We start from the raw sequence: 23,427 nt of genomic DNA, 5'->3' as shown, positions 1-23,427 counted from the left end.
CTCCATCCCCTCCTCCTTCCCATTTATCCCAACAGTCTTACTGTCTCTGACTACATTTTATCTCTGTACCGCCCACTCCCCTGACATCAGTCTGAAGAAGGGTCTCGACCCGAAACGTCACCCATTCCTCTACCCACTCCGCAAATTCCACCAGCATGTGCAGTGCCCTACCAGGGGCTCAAACACGCTGGATAAAGTGTACACCAACATCAAGGACGCTTACAGAGCTGTCCCCTGCCCATCCCTGGGACAATCCGATCACCTCTCACTGTTTCTACTGCCTGCATACAAACCCCTCATCCGCAAGACCAAACCTGCAATAAGGACGGTCAAAATATGGCCCGAGGATGCCACCCTACAACTCCAGGACTGCTTTGATCGCACCGACTGGGACCTGTTTGCACAACAGGCAACCAGTCTTCTTCTTCTTTCGTGTGGCGTGCACAGCCTAAAGTTGTTGGACAACTTGTTCTATTTGATAGGCAACCAGTGGTACAGAGGTAGACTTGGAGGAGTACACATCCACTGTGCTCTCCTACATTAACTGCTGTGTGGAGACTGTCACAGTGGACAAGCAAATAAAGATGTTCCCAAACCGGAAACCCTGGATGAACAAGGAGGTTCAGAATCTGCTAAGGGCACGCAACAATGCCTTTAAATCCAGGGACACTTCTGCCTACTGTGCGGCCAGGTCGAACCTGAACAAAGGCATAAAAAAGGCCAAAGACATCCACAGGCAAAGGGTGGAAGACCACTTCAATACCGCGGACACCAGAAGCATGTGGCAGGGTGTCAGGGACATCACTGACTACAAGAGCAGCCCCGCCTGCCCCCACGGTGATATCACACTGGCCAACGAACAAAACACCTTCTTTGCCCGCTTCGAAACTGGCAACACCACCAGGAGTGGAATAACCCCGGCCATGGCGGAGGGACAGGCCTTAACACTGAACACTCAGGAGGTACAGTGCGCTCTGCGTAGGATCAATCCACGCAAGGCTGCAGGCCCGGATGGAGTCCAGGGAAGGGTACTAAAAGACTGTGCTGTACAGCTGGCGGAGGTATTCACGAGAATCTTTAATCTGTCTCTATCTCTGGCAACGGTCCCCAAGTGCCTGAAAACAGCCACCATAGTGCCAGTGCTGAAAAAGTCTAAAGTCACCAACCTGAACGACTACCGCCCGGTTGCCCTAACTCCAATCCCAATGAAGTGCTTCGAAAGGCTGGTCCTCTCCCACATCAAATCCAGCATCCCTGCCTCACTGGACTCTCATCAATTTGCATACAGGGCAAATAGATCAACAGAGGATGCCATCTCTCTGGCTCTTCACACTGTCCTGACTCACCTGGACAGACAGGGCACGTATGTGAGGATGCTCTTCATTGACTATAGCTCTGCATTCAGTACGGTCATCCCCACCAAGCTCACCACCAAACTCCACCAGCTAGGCCTCAGCTCGCTGATATGCGATTGGATCCTGAACTTTCTGACGGAGCGACCGCAGGCAGTGAGACTGGGCCCGCACCTGTCCTCCGCTATCACCCTGAACACCGGCACACCACAGGGTTGTATACTAAGCCCCATGCTCTACTCCCTCTTCACTCATGACTGTGTTCCTGCATTCGACACCAACACCATCGTGAAGTTTGCAGACGACACAACAGTGATCGGGCTGATCACCAACGGTGATGAAACAAAATACAGAGCGGAGGTGCAGAACCTGGCGGACTGGTGCGCACATAACAACTTGTCACTAAACACCTCCAAGATCAAGGAGCTGATTATTGACTTCAGGAGGTCCCATAATGGAGAATATGCCCCAATCTCCATTTACAGGGAAAGTGTGGAGAGAGTGTCCAGCTTTAAGTTTCTGGGCACTCACATTTCAGAGGACCTCACATGGTCCACCAACACCGCTGCGCTGGTCAAGAAGGCACAGCAACGACTGTTCTTCCTGAGGACATTAAAAAAGACTGGTCTGCCCCAACAGCTGCTGACAACATTCTACCGCTGCACCACAGAGAGCATATTAACGTATGGCATCTCTGTGTGGTATCTCAGCTGCACGGAGGCGGAGAGGAGAGCTCTTCAGCGCGTCGTCCACAGAGCGCAGAGGATTATTGGGACACAGCTACCAGCCTTGGAGGGCATCTACCACACACGGTGCCTCAGGAAGGCCGTCAGCATCCATAAAGACTCATCGCACCCTTGTAACGGACTGTTCGAACTACTTCCCTCCGGCAGACGTTACAAGGCCTTCTACGCCCGAACCTCCAAACTCAGAAACAGCTTTATTCCCAAAGCCATTGCGGCTCTGAACCGGCCCTGCTGAGTGCCACCCCCCCCCCCCACCCCCATCCCCCTGGACTCCCTCGGATGGTCACGTCACACAGCTTATTTATTTATTTTACTTTTCTTTTACATCGGTTGGAAGCTGCATACTAAATCTCGTTGCACTGATGTGCAATGACAATAAAATATATTATTATTATTATTATTATTACAGAGATACTGCCTGTCCCGTTGAGTTACTCCAGCATTTTGTGTTAACCTTCGATTTAAACTCCCATCTGCAGTTCTTTCCTACACAAGTAGACAAGATATCTGTATTTAAGAATAAAAGAATCAAATGCATGGTAAAAGATTTCCAACAACAGAAATTATCTATGCCTGAAGAAGGGTGTCGACCCAAAACATTACCTATTCCTTTTCTCCAGAGATGCTACCTGTCCTGCTGAGTTACTCTGGCTTTTTGTGTCTATCTTTGGTTTAAACCAGCATCTGCAGTTGCTTCCTGCCCACTTCTCTATTCCAGCACTGGAATCAGCAAGAGGAGGAGTGGAGACTTCTGCTGGTCAGCACAACAGTTTACAGGTGCTAACGGGAGGCGTTTGTAAGAATCCCAGGCACAGTATTGCAAAGTTGAACTGTTACCAGATGAAAGAAAGCCAGGTGGGTTATTCATTTAGCACCAGTGCCTGCCTGTTCACACTGCTATTACAGCACCTACTGTATCTGGAGGCATGCCAGCTATCAAGGGCAGCTGCCCATTGCATGATCTGGCAAACAGTGAAGTACGACACCTGCTGCAAGGATATCTGAATCCAACCTTTCTCGGCAAAAGTGACGGACGGCACTGATGTTAGTGGTCAGGGTCACGGCAGTGGCACAGTGGTGCAGCGGAAGAGTTGCTGAGATCCTGTTTCGGTCCTGACTACGGGTGCTGCCTGTACGGAGTTTGTACATTCTCCCCGTGACCTGTGTAGGTTTTCTCCGGGATCTCCGGTTTCCGCCCACACTCCAAAGACATACAGGATTGCAGGCTAATTGGCTTGGTATAATTGTAAATTGTTCCTAGTGTGTGTAGGATAGTGTTTGTGTGTGGAGATCGCTGGTCAGAGCAGACTCAGTGAGCTGAAGGGCCTGTTTCCGTGCTGTATCTTTAAACTAAACTAAACTAAAAGTTTGCCCGTCAGCTCTGCCTCCAACCTCTTCTATCCCAGCACAAGGAGGAACTTTAACATCACTGCTTTGTGAACAGATAAAACAAGCAGGTTACTGGCCTTTTACTCACCAAGTTGAGTTTCTTCATTAATACGACACAACTTGGTAGGTGGCACAGTGGCGCAGCGGTCGAGTTTGTGCCTTACAGCGCCAGAGACACGGGTTTGATCCGGACTACGGGTGTTGTTTGTACTGAGTTTGCACGTTTTCCCTGTGACCACGTGGGTTTTTTCCGGGTGCTCCGGTTTCCTCCCAAATTCCAAAGACCTGCAGGTTTGTAGATTAATTGGCTTATGTAAATTGTATAGGATAGAACTGGATGTACAGGTGAGAACTAGAGTACAGGTGATCATTGGTCGGCATGGACTTGGTCGACCAAAGGGCCTGTTTCCAGACTGTATCTCTAAACTAAACTAAATAAACTCCATGTTGAATAGCTCTGTCTGTTTGTTCCCTGATTTTTTTTGTTGCCTGAAATCTATCCGACCAAGTGATGACATATTGAGAAAAATAAACTTATTTCATCTTAACTCATTGACGTATTTGGAGTTCTCTGCTTAGCTTAAATCAAGGAGTGATTTGGGTTTGGCAGACAGTGTTGTATTAGGTCATCCAGGTTGATGCGAGCTGAGTGAATGACCAGAATTTACCATCAGCAGTGAAAGAATTGCACTTGTGTTTTTCATTGCTTATTGGTGCTCGGAAGGTTTCTTGTGTCATTTGAGCAGTAACTCGATCATGTGATCCAACGAGGCACCGTGTTTGAGTGATCCAATATGTGTGACCAAGCAGAGAAACAATGAGGTTCCTAAGATAGGCACAAAGTGCTGGAGTAACTCAGCAGGACAGACAGCATCTCTGGAACGAAGGAAATGGGTGACATTTCAGGTTGAGATCCTTCTTCAGACTGAGAGCCAGGGGAGAGGGAGTCTAGAGATATGGAGGGGTAAGGTGTGAAAGCGACATAGCTCGAATCACAGAGGGGGAGCAGTGAGAGACGGTGTTGCAGAACTCTCGTCGGAGAGAGGAAGATAATTTCTTCAAAGTAGGCATACCTTGAAGAGATTTCTCAGTGGAGCAGACAAAATGTGCAGGAAGGAACTACAGATGCTAGTTTACACTGACGATAGACACAAAATGCTGGAGTAATTCAGCGGGACAGGCAGCATCTCGGGTGAGAAGGAATGTGTGATGTTTTGGGTCGAGACCCTTCTTCAGGCACAGTCAGGGACTGATTACCAATTTTGTCTCCTCTCACTCGCTTTGCATTCCATCTTTTTCTAAACATGCTCATTCTATTCCACACACTTTGTCATGGCCACACTGAGTCATACATTAATGACCAGACATGTATGTGTACAATCATCAATTGGTTTACATCTCTAGCTTGTCCATGACTCATATTTAACTGAAAAATATAGCTGACCAATAAATTTACTGATACTTTAAAGAATGTAATTTTTAAAACTGTTGATCGTAAATTCACTTGTTTTCACATTGTACCTGAGTACATAATTGAGAAATTGTTCAGAGTTGATTCCATGATTAACTAGTCTAGCAATGAAAGTGAATAGAGTAATGATAGAGACAAAATGCTGGAGGAACTCAGCAGGTCAGCAGTATCCCTTGAAAAATGTATGGGCGACATTTTGGGTTGGGACCCTTCTTCAGACTGTATTCTTATATATATATATATGGTGCCCTCCATAATGTTTGGGACAAAGACCCATTATTTATTTATTTGCCTCTGTACTCCATAATTTGAGATTTGTAATAGAAAAAATGACATGTGGTTAAAGTGCACATTGTCAGTTTTTAATAAAGACCATTTTTATACATTTTGGTTTCACCATGTAGAAATTACAGCTGTGTTTATACATAGACCCCCCATTTCAGGGCATTATGTTTGGGACACATGGCTTCACAGGTGTTTGTAATTGCTCAGGTGTGTTTAATTGCCTCCTTAATGCAGGCATAAGAGAGCTCTCAGCGCCTAGTCTTTCCTCCAGTCGTTCCATCATCTTTGGGAAAACATTTATTGCTGTTTATCAACATGAGGATCAAAGTTGTGCCAATGAAAGTCAAAGAAGCCATTACGAGACTGAGAAACAATTATAAAACTGTTCGAGCCATCATCCAAATCTTACTAATCGCAAAGGGACGGCCAATGACGACCTCCACAGCTGATGACAGAATAATTCTCTCTATAAAAAGGAAAATTCCCCAACACCTGTCTGACAGATTAGAAACATTCTTCAGGAGTCAGGTGTGGATTTGTCAATGACCACTGTCCGCAGAAGATGTCATGAACAGAAATACAGAGGCTACACTGCAAGATGCAAACCACTGGTTAACCGCAAAAATAGGATGGCCTGGTTACAGTTTGCCAAGAACTTCTTAAAAGAGCAACCACGATTATGGAAAAAGGTCTTGTGGACAGATGAGATGAATATTAATTTATATCAGAGTGATGACAAGAGCAAAGTATGGAGGGGAGAAGAAACTGCCCAAAATCCAAAGCATAACACCTCATCTGTGAAATATGGTGGTGGGGTTGTTACGGTCTGGGCATGTATGGCTGCTGAAGGTACTGGCTTAATTATCTTCATTGATGATACAACTGCTGATGGTAGTAGCATAATGAATTCTGAAATGTATAAACACTGCTAGAACTATCTGCTCAAGTTCAAATAAATGCCTCAAAACTCATTAGCCGGCAGTTCATTCTACAGCAAGACAATGATCCCAAACATACTGCTAAAGCTAACAAAGGAGTTTTTCAAAGGTAAAAAGTGGTCAGTTCTTGAGTGGCCAAGTCAATCCCATGATCTGAACCCAATTGAGCATGCCTTTTATATGCTGAAGAGAAAACTGAAGGGGACTAGCCCCCCAACACTGCTGTAATTTCTACCATCAAAAACCCAGGTGAAACCCAAATTTATAAAAATGGCCTTTATTAGAATCTGACAATGTGCACTTTAACCACATGTGATTTTTTCTATTACAAATCTTGAATTGTGGAGTACCGAAGCAAATAAATAAATGATGGGTCTTTATCCCAAACAAATATATATATAATCTTTTGCTGAGGAATGATGAACGTCACACAAACGGCAGCAATATTCCCAGTCCTGACCTTTGAGCTTGAAGGAAAGCCATCGCTGAATGGGCTGAAATAGATTGATTCCAGGACACTGCACTGAGGAACACCTGCAATGATGCCCTGGGATGATGGACATCCAACAATTAGCCATTGTCCTTTTCACAAAATATAACTCCTAACTTCAGAATGCTTTCTCATTGATGCCCATTGACCAGTTTTATCAGGATTCTTTAAAGCCACAGTCAGTCCAATGTTGGCTTAATGTCAAGCACAGTAGCTCTCAACTTACCTCTTGAATTCAGCTCATTGGTTGATGATTAGACCAAGGCAGTGATGAGGTCTGGAGCTGGCAGGCGCTAGCACAATCCAGACCAATAACTAGTGAGCAGATTATTAGTGAGTAATTGCTGTTTGATAGCAGTGACAGTACCAGCCTCCACCACTTTGCACCAAACATCTGTTTTCAAGTGCAATAGAATGCATTCCGTCATATATTGAGAGCTATTTATTCATTGCCTTCATTTATGACTTTAAACTGATGGCTAAAGGCAATTTGGGGACATGCATTTCAATTAGAATTACAAGTAGATGTAGAATGAAATCAACCTTCCCATCTGACACAGATCTGCAGATTCATGGAGTGAAACCAGAGGTTGGAGTGAATGTGCAAAATCGTGTTATCAAGCAGTCTCTTGGGTTCGAAGAAGAGACCGTTTCGCAGCAGGCCTGTGGTTTCTGAGGTGACTGATGAGACTGATTTTATTTTATTTAGCGAATGCAAAGTCCTTTAGCCAAGCAGTTGCCTCTTGATCTGCTGTATGAAGGGTGACAAGTCCTCCTTTGAGTCTTTGTTGAGGGCATGCTTCAATGATGTGTTGCATTGTTTGCTGCTCTCCACAAGCACACCGTGGGGTTGGGCTGCTGCCACATTTGTGAAGGCTGGCCAAGCAGGGGCCATGTCCAGTCCTGAATAGCAAAGAAGATCAAAGCCATTGATGGTGTAACGGCCCGCTTCCTCTGTGCCCAACGTGAGTCTCTTGGAGACAGATGACGTCGATGGAGTGTTGGTGGGCGAGGACTTCGATGAGGCGTCGCTTGGCTGCAGAGAGGCCTTCAACATTCAGTTGTAGTATTCGGAGAGCAGGTCCAACTGCTAGGTGCTCTTGAGGCTGGTCGTTGTTGCTGCTTTCGGCTTTGGGATAATGACTAGGATTCTTTGACTTGGCTCTCAGGCATCGTCTTGTAGAATTTAGTCTGCTGGGAGGATCATTGGCTTCCCCAGGCGAGCCTGGGTACTGACGGGGGGCGCGACGAGAACGCTGATCCATTGCACCCCTGATGAAACTGATGAAACCCATAGACTCTGCCACCAATGGGCAGGAGGTATTTGACAGGAAGGGAGGTTCAATGGTTCCTTATTGTCATGTATACACAGCAGAGTGAAATTATTTTGCTCAGTGTAAGGTGATATGTACCTTCTGTCATCTACAATGAGATTCTGTGGACACGTAATTAACGGGCTAGAGGTTTCCCAAGATCAAGTAATGTTCCAATTTGAGCATCTGGGATTTCCACAAGTCAGTGGGCATGTTGCATCTTGTCATGGAGATATATTCTGTAGTGCTGCTGCAACTAAGAATTTCATTGTTCTATCTGGGACATATGACATCAATGAATCACTTTCTCTGTCTACCTGGTAATCTCTGTTGTAATGAAGCTTAAACTATTTATTTTGGGAGTCTAGTGTCGGGCCTGTGAATGACCATGTGATATTGTCTGCAAATTTGTACATGGAGTTGGAGCAGAATTTGGCTGCACAGTCATGAGTGTATAGGAAGAATAGTGAAGGGCTGAGAATGCATCCTTGCGGGCACTAGTGTTGAGAATTATTGTGGAGGATGTTTGGTGATCTATTATCACTGATCGTGGTCTTCTGGTCAGGATCCAGTGGCATTGGGGTGTGCTGACTCCTAGATCGGAGATTGGAAATAAATTTGGTTGGGATTATGGTGTTGAAGGCAAGAGCTGCAGTCAATAACTAGGGGTCTGACATACGTATCCTGTTATCCAGATGTTCCAGGGATGAGTGCAGGGCCAGGTCATGAACCTTTTGTGACTATAGATAAACTGTAATGCATCAAGGCTAGACGCAAAGTGCTGGAGCAACTCATCGGGTCATCTCTGGAGAAAAGGAACAAGTGACATTTTAGGTCAAAACCGTTCTTCAGACGGACCTGAAATGTCGCCTATTCCTTTACTCCAGAGATGCTGCCTGTCCCGTTGAGTGGCTCCAGCACTGTGTCTATCTTTGGAATAAACCAGCATTTGCAGTTCCTTCCTACACATGCATCAAGGCTACCTGGGAGGAGGAGGTAATGTGTGTCCTGACCAGTCTCTTGCAGCGCTTTGTATTGCTGGATGTCAGGGCCACTGGATGGTGGTCATTTAGGCACGCTACCTTCCTTTAAATATATTAAACTCAGAACAAAAAAAACCGAGAGATAAATAAATAAGGGAAAATAAAAACAATGTGGAGGTTGATCAGAAACAAAACTACTTTGAGTTGTGGAGTCTTCAGCAGTGATGCAGAGAAAACTGGGTAGGATGGCTTTGGTTCAGGGAAGGAGAGAGTCAACAGGAAGAACATGGGTGTCCACAAGTGAAGATGCAGTGGGAGTTGTCTACCAGGAAGTTGTATTCAAAATCAAGCTAGTATCAAGCTTTAAGGTGAACGGGAAAAGATTTAATAGGAATCTGGGGGGTAACATTTTCACACAAAGGGTGGTGGATGTATGGAACGAGCTGCCAGAGCAGGTAGTTGAGGCAGGGACTATCCCAACATTTAAGAAACAGTTATAGCCCTGTCCCACGATGCAATTTCATTCCAAGAGCTCTCCCGAGTTTAAAAAAAAATCAAACTCGTAAGCATGGAGAATGAACGTAGCGGGTACGTCGGAGCTCGGGGACGTCTCTTAGTGGCTCGTAACGCTAACGGCAGGTATTCGGGAAGACTCGCTAATGGCAGGTAAGCACGGGAAGACTCGTGAAGAATTTTCAACAGGTTGAAAAATGTCCACGAAAGCCCCGAGTACCGATGAGTGGCCATTTCCGTAATTCTCCGAGTTCGAATCAGAGCAAACTCGGGAGAGCTCTTGGAATGAACTCGTACCGTGGGACAGGGCTTCAAGACAGATACATAGATAAGACAGGTTTGGAAGGATATGGTCCAAACGCCGGCAGGTGGGACCAGTGTAGCTGGGACCTGTTGGCCGGTTTGGGCAAGTTGGAACGAAAGGCCCTTTTTCCACTGTATGACTATGACTACATAACCAATTTGCCAATGCATAACTAGATATGGATTCGTATGAGAGCCTTTAGGCCAATGCTGATGTCAAAATCCTAATTTTGTTTGTCTTACTTTTTTAACGCATCGCTCTAAACCCCATCTGGATATAGCCTTGAGTTAGAGCTATGCTTGGAAGGTCTCAGAGAAATAAAAAGGTCTTTTAATTCCTATTTTTCTTTTCAAATAAGGGTAGATTATTTGGAGGGCATTGTTGCAATGGGAATCATGTGTTTATGTTGATCCTCCTCTTCTCTAACTCGATTGCAAATTTTGACATCTAAAATTTCAATGATGTTAAAGTTTTCCCTTGAGCATTCTCGCAATTGGCATGATTGTGCACAAGGATATGACAGCACTGCAAATTTACCTTCTCAATAGTAACAATTAATGTTAAGTGATCCATATATATATGAGACAATTACTCTATTTCATCCTCCGCACCTTGTCAGTGAGTGGCAAGTAATTTCATTCACATTTTTATTAATGTACACAGTCTTAAGCCTCTGTCCCACTGTACGAGGTAATTCAAGAGTTCTCCTGAGTTTTCCCCTGATCCGAACGCGGAGAATGTCCGTAGTGGATCCGTAGGAGTTCGTGGATGCCTCGTAGTGGCTCGTAATGCTAACGGTAGGTACTCGGGACATTTTTACATCACTGCAAAAAATGTCCACGAGTAAAAAAATACTTGTGATGAAAAAAATTGTTACTTTTTACTCGTACGAGTCGCTACGAGACATTCACGAACTGCTACGGACCCGCTACGGACATTCTCCGAGTTCGAATCAAGGGAGAACTGTTGAATTACCTTGTACAGTGGGACAGGGGCTTTAGTGCAACATCTCCAATCTGAATGACTACTGGATGTGTCTTGCCAGTTATTGATTCTGTTTCTGCAGTTTGTCATTTTTAAGCTGCTCTGCTGTTGCCTCCATACAATGGGGAACCGTCATTTGCACCCACTACATCTTTGTCTTGGGAGAAATTAGTCTGAACCCTCGTGCAAACAGTGGTCTTGACGGAGCAACGATTAGTCAAGAGTCGAGATGTTATATGTATCGGCACGAAACAATGAAATTCTTACTCGCTGCAGCTTAACCGGCCATTAGCACATTAACACACAATTATATATACAATAATCAATAAAACATATTGTAAATGAATAATCAGTAATACTAGGTACCAAACCGCCATCCAAAGAAGGGTCTCGACCCGAAACGTCACCCATTCCTTTTCTCCAGAGATGCTGCCTATCCCGCTGAGTTACTCCAGCTTTTTGTGTGTATCTTCAGCAAAATAGTTAAGGCAGGTGCAAGAACAATATTTAAAAGACATTTGGATGGATACGTAGATAGGAAAGGTTTTGAGAAATATGGGACAAAATGGGCAAATGGGAGCAGCTTAGATAGGGCATATTGGTCAGCATGGATGATTGGCCTGAGGTTTAGTTTCCGTGCTGTGTGACGTTGTCTCAATGATTCTGTAAGATTGTAGTTGAGGTAATGGTTGGTGTTGTGAAGTGTGAAAGAGTCTGATGGTTGCTGGGAAGAAGTTGTTCATGAACCTGGAGATCAGTTTGAGGCTCCTGTACCTTCGTCTCGAAGTGAAATGAGAGTGTTTCAGCTGTCTTTTAGAGGCTGTGTCTCTGGTAGATCCCTTCAATGGTGGGGAGGTCAGTGCCAGTGAAGGACTGAGTAATGTCCACCACTCTCTGCAGTCTCCTTCATTCCGGGGTGTTTTTTGTTGCTGCATCCGGCTGTGGTACAATCAGTCAATATGCTCTCTATCTGTTGAAGGTTGATTGAGTGTGCAGCAACATACTGAATCTCCACAATCGTCTGAGTAAGTAGAGGTATCAACATACTTCCTTTGTGATTGTGGCAATGTGGGACAGAACTTTCGACAAATGTACTCCTAGGAACTTGCAGCTGTTGAATCTCTCCACTGCTGTCCCATGAATGAAGTTAGGTTCATAGATCACTAGCTTTCCCTTCCTGAAGTCAACATACAACTCCTTGATCTTGCTTACGTTGAGTGTAAGGTTGTTCTTCTGGCATGATTCAATCAGACGACCAATCTCCCTCCTGTACTCTGACTCATCGTTACCCGTTATTCCTCCAACAGCAGTGATAGAAAGTACTCACGAGGATCGGAAAAATAATGTGTTTATTGGCAACGATTCACTGGATAATGCAAAATGGTTCAAAGCTATTGAAGCTGATTCGTGAACGGCAAACTCCAGAAAAAAATGACAATGAGGTTAAGGCCATGTAATTGATTTTCATTGGATTGAAGGCGTAATACATGTGTACACTGGAAAGAAGAAAGGTCCCCGATCCAAAACATCACATGCATGATCTCCAGAGATGCTATCTGGCCCACTGAGTTACTCCAGCACTTTGTGTCCTTCTGTGTAAACTGACATAGTTGGCGTGTATTTGTTGGGACTTGCCCATTGAGACTACAGACTGCACCTTAGTCTGAGTCTCACACAACAATGGTAGTCCCTGGAGAACTGAGCTGAAGTAGATGCTGAGATATTTTACTGAATCTCAGACTTCCTGACTCAGATAAGGCCCCCTGCAGTGGAAGCTAACCAGAGTAACACCTACGTGTAGGGTATGTTGAACAATCACTGTTCCAGGCATGGGCGGAAATCCTGGGGGAGGACGGGGGGGGGGGGGGGGGTGGGCATGTCCCCCCCACATGTTTTGAGAGGTGGGGACACGGTGAGGACAAGTCCCCCTTGTCTTCACCTTCCACCCCATCAGCCGTCGCATTTAATCCTCCAACATTTTCGCCCCCTCCAACGTGATCCCACTACTGGCCACATCTTCACATCTCCACCCCTTTCTGCTTTCCGCAGAGACCGTTCCCTCCAAAACTCCCTGGTCAACTCGTCCTTTCCCACCGAAACCACCCCCTGCCCAGGTACATTCCCCTGCAACCGCAGGAAATGCAACACCTCTCCCTTTACCTCCCTCCGCGCCTCCATCCAAGGATCCAAACAGTCTTTCCAGGTGAAGCAGAGGTTCACTTGCACCTCCTCCAATCTCATCTACTATATCCGCTGTTCCAGGTGTCAACGTCTCTACATCAACGAGCACAGTTTCAGCGATCGTTTCGCTGAACACCTCCACTCAGTCCGTCTTAGCTTACCTGATCTCCAAGCTACTCAGTATTTCAACTCCCCCTCCCATTCCCAATCTGACCTTTCTGTCCTGGGCATCCTCCATTGTCAGAGTGAGGCCCAGCTCAAATTGGAGGTGCAGCACCTCGTATCTCACTTGGGTAGTTTACACACCAGCGGTATGAACATTGACTTCTCTAACTTTAAATCGCCCTTGCTTTCCCTCTCTATCCCCTCCCCCTTCCCAGTTCTCCCACCAGTCTTTATGCTCCTGTCCCACTTAGGAAACCTGAACGGAAACCTCTGGAGACTTTGCGCCCCACCTAAGGTTTCCGTGCAGTTCCCGGAGGTTGCAGGTGATTGCCGGAGGTTGCAGGTAGTGGAAGCAGGTAGGGAGACCGACAAAAACCTCCGGGAACCGCACGGAAACCTTGGGTGGGGCGCAAAGTCACCAGAGGTTTCCGTTCAGGTTTCCTAAGTGGGACAGGGGCATTACTGTCCCCACCCATTCCTTCTCACCAGAGATGCTGCCTGTCCCGCTGAGTTACTCCAGCATTTTGTGTCTACCTTCGATTTAAACCAGCATCTGCAATTCTTTTTTTATACATAAAACCTACGTGCACAAGGCTTCGACGTGAAAAAAGGCTGTACATGCCGGAACGAATTGTACATTTGCGTGGGAGTGCTGCGTTCTGTGTGTGGTAAATAAAGCAGTTCATAAATGTTAAGTCTCATCAGCATTCAGCCAGTTAAACATCACCAGTCTGTCAAATCTTGCTGCACCTCAGCGGCTGTTGCCATGGAAACAGTTATTTCTGAGGTCTCCTCCTGTGGTTTTAGATTTATTGTCTCCTGCAAATGGCTCATCACCAGGGATTAGGATGGCTGGATTTATCATTAATAAATTGTACTCAAACAGGCTGCTATAATATCCCATTAATACAAGCTGGAACATGCATATAAATGAAATGAGGAAGAACTGATTATTTCAATGCTACGTAAATTTTCAACAAAAAGTCCTTTGAGTTCTGAAACATAACTGCAAAGTAAATGTTCCATTAAACGATAAGAGTGAAAGATGCTGCTTCAGTTCTCCTGTGCTTTTATTTTTTCAGGTCTCAAAAAATCTGCCTGATAAACAAAAAGAAATAGAAGCATCTTTGAAGGACTTGGCACTATTTCAGCAGCAGCTGAACCTATTGAGTCTTTGGGCTTCTACTACAAAGCATCAGTTGGAATCCTACAAGCAAGTACCATTACCGGACATCTTTGATATTAAGGTAAAATATTTTTTGCATGGTAATATCGGTCAATGTTTTGAAATGCTATAAATTTTGATTTCTCAGATCAAGGTATCTTCAACTGGGATAAAAGTTTATAATATTGATTGTCTTGAGGGAGCAAAGTACACGTTCCAGCGATATGGTGTCAATATTTTAGGAACTCTTGAAACACATGTTTAGTTTAATTCAGAGATACAGCGCAGAAACAGGCCCTCCGGCCCACCGGGTTCGCACCAACCACCAATCCCTGCGCATTAACACTATCCGACACACACTGGGGACAATTCTACATTTTTACATTTATACCAAGGCAATTAACCTACAAACCTGTCCGTCTTTGGAGGAAACTGGGAGGAAACTGGAGATCTCGGAGAAAACCCACGCTGGTCACGGGGAGAACGTACAAACTCTGTACAGATAAGCACCCGTAGTCAGGATGGAACCCGGGCCTCTGCGCTGTAAGGCAGTAGCTCTACCACTATGCCACCGTGCCGTCCAAGTCATGGCTCAATCGTGTTATGGCTTTGTTGTACATTCTAAAAATGGCCATAATAAGTTCATTTTCATCCAGGTTTATTAACCAGAAACTCTCATCGCAAACGAATTGAGACCCAGACTCAATATATCATTGCTGCAAAAAAAAACTAACACAGCAGGCATATATTTCATTCAGCAAAGTGAAAATATATGAAATTCAGAATTCCACTACTCAGATCATCCCAACATTGATTTTCTTAATTAGTTCTTGATGCATATGGGGTTGAAGGACTGTCTGACCTGCTTCATCTGCTACAGCTTGCAGCAGGATATCAAACTTATTTTGCTGAGATTGAAACAACTATACATTTGAAGATACACAAAATTGCTGGGGAAACTCAGCGGGTGCAGCAGCATCTATGGCACAAAATTGCTGGGGAAACTCAGCGGGTGCAGCAACATTTTGAAGAGGCAGTTCATTATTTGTGCCGTTCCAGGGAATTTTATACCCAATGTGTCAGTAGTGTTTAAACTCGTAGAGTATCTTGACACCAGAGAGTGCCCAGAGTGATGCTCCATTACCAAATGCAAGATGCAGCTAATTTGGGTAATTGGAACAGTTAGATTAATATCTGTGGTTGGAGTTGAATTGCATCTTTAACAAAATGCTAAATTGCTAAACATCAATAAGTGATGAAAAGAGAATTGGAAACAGCCAGAATGCAATGTTAACCACTGTAACTGGAGGGGTATTGATCATGTGCAGGCAGATAAGATTAGTTTATTTTCGCATTATATTCGGCACAGACATTGTGGGTCGAAGGGTCTGTTCCTGTGCTATTCTTTTCTACATTCTGGAAGACCAGTGTTAAGCCCCTGTCCCACTTTCACAATCTAATTCACGGCCTTTCTTACTCGTGGACATTTTTCATCATGTTGGGAAAAAAACTCCCCGACCTACTTGATGCCACGAGTACCTACGACTAGCATCACGACCTGCTACAACCTACCTATGACGACCTCCGACCTCGTGATGACCATGCTGCGAGTATGAGTCAAGGGCAAACTCGGCAGAGGTCGTGAATTAGTTCGTGAAAGTGGGACAGGCCCTTAACATTGACAAATGTCAACAATAAGGTGAATGATTTTAGAACTTGTAAATTCCGTAGTCAGCTAAATAAAAACATTACAAATTGCTAACAGTACACACTCATTACATCATGCGCCGCTTAGCACAGGATTCTCTGACAGATTACAGCACGTTGCATTTTTGCTGGTTTTTGAAGCATCTTTTCAAAACTAATCTCACTATCCCACATTCTCTCTGTAGCTTCTGCACCTTCCATTATATCAAATGTTTACTGAATCTTTCTTTCAAAGATTTTGTGATGCCAATCCCAACTAAGCCTTGCCATACTCTAGAGCCAACTCTTATAATTTATGCAAAAAGCTCTGAGTTGATATTTTGATGTGTAGAAAGGAACTGCAGATGCCGCATTACACTGAAGATAGACACATAATGCTGGAGCAACAGGGCGGGCCAGCCAGCATCTCTGGAGAAAAGGAATAGTTGACTCTTCAGGTCAAGAGCTTGGTCTCAACCTGAAGCATCACCTATTCCTTTTCTTCAGAGATGCTGCCTGACCCACTGAGTTACTCCAGCATTTTGTATCATCCTAATGTTTTAAGATTGGGCATCAGCGTATTTTGGAAGCTAATGATGTCTTGTTTTCAGTGAAATGAATGGAAATAAATATCAGAAGACCAGGGAGCTGAACTGGTATTGTCCCTTCTATACTCTCCTAATTACTCCTATCATCTTTAATTTCATAAATAATTGGATTGTCCAAGTTATGATCGGGTGAACAGTCAGACTTTACAAGCTTATAGCAGTCAGTGTACAATTTGGCTGCCTGTTGTTCAGTTTCGTTGTCTTTAATATCGGACACTGAAGACCCTTTTGCTTCAACAACCGAAGACACATCTCAACACATGCATCTGCTTCAAGGTTTGTAATGAAGATCTGACAAAATTTGCTAAAAAGAAAGGGGAAAGTGGAAAAGAAACATCTTTATGATTGGATGTTTTTAGTGCATTGGGACAGGGGTTAGTTGGGATAACTATCAAAAAATCTTTGAAAGAAAAATTCAGTAAGCATTTGAAATAATGGAAGGTGCAGAAGCTACTGGGAGAATGTGGGATAGTGAGATTGGTTTTGAAAAGATGCTTCAAAAAGCAGCAAAAATACAACGTGCTGTAATCTTCCAGAGAATACTGTGCTAAGTGCAAAGTGTAATGAGTTTGTATAGTTAACAATTCTTTGATGTTTTTATTTAGCTGAGAAAGGAATGTACACATTCTAAATGCATTCACCTTATTGTTGACACTTGCAACATTTAAAATATGAAAGACATTTAGAATACTATATGGTTGTTTCTACACAGGGTTGCAATTTTACACATGCATTATCACAGTTAGCTGCTCAGGAGTGATGCAGAATTGCACAGGGCTTGCAGCATTCACAAATGTGTTCCCCAATTATGAGGAAGGAAAATTCTCATCAAAATTTCAATGTTTTCTTCTGTTTTGAATATTGCTTTGTGGCACTTAAAGGGAACAGAGTTTAGGAGCACTGCAAAGAGGAAGTTTAAAAGACAGATATAGATAAGGGATATAGACAAATGATTGATATGGCAATATATAATATTGCTGTCTATTTACCACCAAATGATTACTTGGTATTGATGAAAATGCCATGTTGTGACCTCCTCTGATCACCCAATGTATGACTACACAGTAGCGTGCAGTACTCAGTTCTGTGAGACACAAAGTGTTGGAACAACTCAATGGGTCAGGCAGCATTTCGATGACGTCTTGACTCGGAACACTTATTCAGACTGAAAGTACTCCCCCATCTCCCCCCTCCCTATGCTCCCCACCCCCCCCCCTCCTCCACTCACCCCCTCCTCTCCCCCCTTCCCCTACCATCTGAACAAGTGTTCCCAGCCGAAACGTTACCTGTTCCTTTTCACCCAGAGATGCTGCCTGACCCGCTTGCTCCAACACTTTATGTCTATCTTCGGTATAAACCAGCACCTGCAGTTCCTTCCTACACTCTCAATGTATTGGACATCCCATTTGATTATGCATTGCTCAGCTGGTCTACAAATACAACATCTGCAGAGAGACATTTATCAGGTTGCTGATGAGACAGGGTTATTCTCGACAGGGTTGGTTATCTGAGTAGTTGCGTATCATGGTCCCGAACCCAATGAATTCCATGGAGGCAAGATACTGGTTAAAATTCCTCACTCAGAGCCCAGGCAGGGTGAATGCCACCACGTCAATACGTCCGATCATTTATGAATTGGTTTGTTTGATTTCTGGTTTGTGCCGAATTATGCAATCATTGCCAAGGCAATTGTCAGCTATAGAAACAAGAGCTGCCTATTAATATGCAACCTTTAATACAGTAAAATATGCAGGGAAAATGTTCAGCCATGGTGTTCAGGAAGGACTGGGCACATTAATTGGAGAAGATAGACTCAAAGTGCCAGAGTAACAGGTCAAGGCCCATTCCTTCTCTCCGGAGATGCTGCCTGCCCCGCTGAGTTAAGGGCCTGTCCCACTTTCACGACCTAATTCACGACCTCTGCCGAGTTTGCCCTTGACTCGTATTTGCAGCATGGTCGTCACAAGGTCGTAGGTAGGTTGTAGGTAGGTCTTTATGCTAGTCTTAGGTACTCGTGGCATCAAGTAGGTCGGGGCGTTTTTCTAGCCTGATGAAAAATGTGCACGAGTAAAAAAGGTCATGAATTAGGTCATGAAAGTGGGACAGGCCCTTTATTCCAGCATTTTGTGTCTATCCCCGGTGTAAATCAGTATCTGCAGTTCCTTCCTACACATTAATTGGTGATCTATTTTTCTCTCATCCATCATAGCAAGTCCCATTGTGCATCTGTACATTTGGTTTCAGAGTGCAGGGCCCGACTCCCTATGTATCAGTACGCAGGGTACATGTCCACACAGGGAGTCTACTTATACATATAAGAACACTGCAACCACACAGCTAACCTGTTGAAGCATTGGCCAAAGCTCCATGTTTAGAAAGCACATCATTCCAACGTGTTCTCCATACATCAGATGGAAAATTAGCTGTAAGGCTTTGTGACTCAGGAAAATCTAAACCAAAAGGCACAAAGTGCTGGAATAACTCAGCTGGTCCCACAGCAATCTCTGCTCAAATACTCAAAAGAAAAGTTTATCTTATCTTCATGTGAGGCGTCCTTGCAGCTGCAATCAGAGGCCTAATAATCTACTGGTTCTTCCAACCGAGCCCAACTGTTTTCCCAAGCACCTGATTGTTTTTTAAGCGAGTGTGCTTGCTTGACATGTGATGTTAGCAGACAGCTCCGTCCCAGCTGAAAAGCCTGTTTAACCCCTACATTGCAGTGTCAAACAGCCCATCTCCCTCCAAAGATTAATTTAAATAAATAATTATCTTTCATGTAACAAGATCTCCCCATGATTTTCTTCCTGCCCCCTGCATGTTCTATGATATTAGATGTTCGCGAATACATTTCTCTGCTCTGATCCCATAATCATATTTGATGCGGTTGTGCCTTTTTACTGATAAAATATTGTGTGATGTACCATGTACAGAGAAGGTTGAACAGAGGATGATCTTGCACACACTTGAAGCTTGATTCTGTGGCTTTATTTTCAACTCTGGATCAGAAGTCTCTTTGTTCTACTCCCATCACAAAGTATCATAGCTACCTTCAACTTACTACTGCAGAACTATGATATTGTCAAAAGTTTCATGTTTGTATGTGAAATCAAGGCCCGAATTGGATAGTTATGGACCTGTCCCACTTAGGCGACTTTTTAGGCGACTGCAGGAGACTATGCAGTCGCCACATGTTTGTGGCTGGTTGCTGGAGAGTCGCCTTCATGGTCGTGAGGAGTTCCCACGTTCTGGGAACTAGACGCGGCCTCATTATGGTCGCTGAGAAATTTTCAACGTTGCAAAATTAGTGGCGACTAGAATGAAGCCGCCATGGAGAGTAGCGAGAATTCTCGTGTCGTAAAAGTGGGTCGCAAGGAGGTCCTAATGAGTTGCCAGAAGATCAAAGGTTCTCTTAGGTTCTCGTAGATTGTAGCCAGTGCTGACCGGTGAATTTCATTGGCTCACTGGGGAAAAAATATATAAGCAGTAGTTTTCAGAACCAAGGATAACCGACCAGTATTGTTAAATATCCGCTGAGCTTCACAGTTGTGTATCTCTGGCTTCTTAAAAGTTGTCTCCACTCCTTCCCCCCCCCCACCCCGCCCTCCCTTTCTCCCCCACCCCCTTCTCTCTCGCACCCCTCCCCTCTTTTAAAGGACTTACTGTACACTGTGCTAGCTGTCTTTAACCTTCCTGTTCATCGCGGTGTGTGTCTGTATCACCTTGGCTTTGCACCATGTGAATTTCAGACAGCGCTCCCCCCGCTTGCCTTAGCCCCAGCGTGTGTGTGTGTCAACTAGAATGGTGACTGTCAGAGTGGATCACACACACACAAACACATCGCAAAGGCTGGGGCCAAGGCAAGCAGATGCCTGAAAAATCGCCGAAGTGGCACAGGCCCATCAGGTCGACATAAACGATCCCGTGGTACCACTCAAATACTGTAAGAGGAATAATTTATGCTAACATCACGAATTGACAAACTGGTAGTTTGTCTCAATGCTGGAGGTGGAATCGTGCACTGTGACAAATTGCTTGTCGTGTACATCCACCCAACAAAATAACGACACTTCAAATGAAAACCAAAGTAATTCATTAACTGTAAAAGCCTTGGATATCCTATGGATGTGAAAGGTGGTTTTCTAAATGGCTGTCGCTTATGCAGTGCTGTGTGTAACTACAACTGTTCGTGAGCTCAAGTGTTTGCTCATACTGAATTCCTGTGGGGTGACTTGTCTTGAATATTGCATCCTCAATGTTGTGTATCACTAGTGTTTCTTTACCTATTGCAGGCAAAACCTGGGCATCTGGCTATGTTGCAGCCTTCTCACAGTGGGGTTTACCACTCGCCTCTCCTTTCCTCAGTCTTTCTGTTGCCCCCACACAGTGCAGCAATCTTTAATTTGGCCTCTGGTAGTTTGACAGCAAATAAATGAAAGGATGCCGAAAGTATAAAAATAAATGCAATGCTTTTCGAAATGTCCAATATTTTTCTGTCAAGAGGTCGGTTTTTTATTCCTGAACTGGAGAGTTGGGAACCATTTGGTTGCTTGGATGGAGTGGATGTGGCGAGGATATTTCCACTAGTGGAAGAGTCCAGGACTAGAGGTCATAGCCTCAGAATTAAAGGACGTTCTTTCAGGAAGGAGATGAGGAGACATTTCTTTCGTCAGAGGGCAGTGAATCTGAGGAATTCTTTGCCACTGATGGCTGTGGAGGCCGCCGGTGGATACTTTTAAGGCAGAGATAGATAGATTTGTGATTAGTAGGGGTGTCTGTGGTTATGGGGATAAGGCAGGAGAATGGGGTTAGGAGGGAGAACTAGATCAGCCGTGATTGAATGGTGGGGTGGAATTAGAGTCATCGAGTGATTCAGTGTGGAAACTTGCCCACACTGGCCGACATGTCCCAGTTACAATAGTCCTACCTGCCTGTGCTTGGTCCTTATCCCTCCAAACCTGTCCTATCCATATTTATTACTAAAAGTCTGATCTTGACCACTTCCTGTTGTTCTGTATATTGATTTTGGAAAAAACGCTGCTACTTACGGCTGTAATTTTTGGCCATCTTATTCAGAGTCCCCCTCCGCTGCACAGGACAAGAGGATTTTCCCCATTGATGAACAATAAAAGAGTTATTAGTGTTTAAAAAATGTTGAGATTCTCTCTCCTGAAAGCCACGCCCCTTCCAGAGGGACTATGAAACCAGGAAGTGTTGAGTGCTTCAGTCAGTCTCTGCAAGATGGGGCAGCGAGAATAACTCAGTCTGTGCTGTGAATAACACTGAACACATGTCTACTAAAATGGGAATGGTTTTACTGACCTGTCAGTGCCCTTAATGTGGTTTGAAAATATAGTTTGGAAATGCTGAAGCTGTGTTGCCTTTAGCTTGGAAATGCTAAAGCTGTGTTGCCGAATTAAAGTTGCTTTGCCTAATTAAAGTTGCCTTGCCCAATTAAAGTTCCCTTGCTAATTAAAGTCGCCTTGCCTAATTAAAGTTGCCTTGCCTAATTAGTCAAATCTTGACCACTTCTTGTTTGCACTTTATATTGTTTTTAGAAAAAATGCTACTACGTATGGCTGTGATTTTTGGCCCTTACTCAGAGCCCCCCTCTGCTCATCAGGTGCTGAGGAATTTCCCCCTCAATGAAAAATAAAACTGTTATCAGTGTTTTTAAAATGTTGAGATTCTCTCTCCTGTCAATCATGCCATGAAGGCCATGCCCCTTCTGGTGGAAGGGGGGAGGGACTATAAAACCCAGAAGTGTGGGCATGGCTCAGTCTCTGCAAGATGGGAGAGGTCACGACTCTCTGTCTTAAGTGGCCTTGCACCCTGCTTGAAATGGGTGCACTTGCACTTGAATGCACTTGAATTTGGTGGTCTTGCACCCTGCTTGGTATGAAACTGCACTTGAATTTGGTGGCCTTGCACCCTGCTTGAAGTGGTAAGAAACTGCACTTGAATTTGGTGGCCTTGCACCCTGCTTGAAATGGAATTTCAAGGAATAGCCGTGAGTCAACTGCCAGCCCACCAGCTGTGAGTGAGTGAGCTGCCAGCACACCAGCTGTGAGTGAGTGAGCTGCCAGCACAACAGGCTTCAGTGACTAAGCCGCCAGCCCAAGACTCCATTCGGCCCACAATGTCCATACTAGCCCTCTGGAAAGCAGTCCCTTCAGCCCACAACACCCATACTAGCGCTCCAGAAAGCCCTCCCCACCCCCTCCCCCACTGGCCACCAATATTAGAATTGGTGGAGAGGTGAAATATTGCGTTAGGGGACATGCCCTCCCGTGTGTTGCTGGGATCCAACGGGTCCCACTTAGTCTAGTACCTGTCTAAATGTTTCTTAAATGATGGGATAGTCTCAGCCTCAACCACCTCCTCTGGCAGCTTGTTCCATACACCCATCACCCTTTGTGTGAAAAAGTTACTCCTCGGATTCCTATTAAATCTCTTCCCCTTCACCTTGAACCTATGTCCTCTGGTCCTCGATTCCCCAACTCTGTGCATCTTGCCGATCCATTCCTCTCATGATTTTGTACACTTCTATAAGATCATCCCTCATCCTCCTGTGCTCCACGGAATAGAGACCCAGCCTGCTCAACCTCTCCCTATAGCTCACACCTGGCAACATCCTCGTAAATCTTTTCTGAACCCTTTCAATCTTGACAATATCTTTCCTATAACATGGTGCCCAGAACTGAACACAATATTCTAAATGCGGTCTCACCAACATCTTAAACAACTGCAACATGACCTCCCAACTTCTATACTCAGTACTCTGACTGATGAAGGCCAATGTGCCAAAAGCCTTTTTGACCACCTTATCTACATGCGACTCAATAGACAATTGACGT

The 23,427-nt window shown here is 44.7% G+C and overlaps 1 protein-coding gene across 12 annotated transcripts in view; it reads left to right on the top strand.

The window, feature by feature from the left end:
- The window catches only part of dmd (dystrophin), a 1,663,772-nt gene that overhangs the window by 1,218,388 nt on the left and 421,957 nt on the right, over nucleotides 1-23,427 (top strand). For all 12 annotated transcript variants that reach the window (XM_033033201.1, XM_033033203.1, XM_033033205.1 and 9 more), the window contains one exon: nucleotides 14,197-14,361. In XM_033033201.1, the coding sequence (XP_032889092.1) occupies nucleotides 14,197-14,361 (165 nt within the window). The remainder of the gene's footprint in view (nucleotides 1-14,196; nucleotides 14,362-23,427) is intronic.

The sequence above is a fragment of the Amblyraja radiata genome, chromosome 14 (assembly GCF_010909765.2).
Source record: "Amblyraja radiata isolate CabotCenter1 chromosome 14, sAmbRad1.1.pri, whole genome shotgun sequence".
Classification (NCBI taxonomy): domain Eukaryota; kingdom Metazoa; phylum Chordata; class Chondrichthyes; order Rajiformes; family Rajidae; genus Amblyraja; species Amblyraja radiata.
This window is presented reverse-complemented; position numbering and strand designations above follow the sequence as displayed.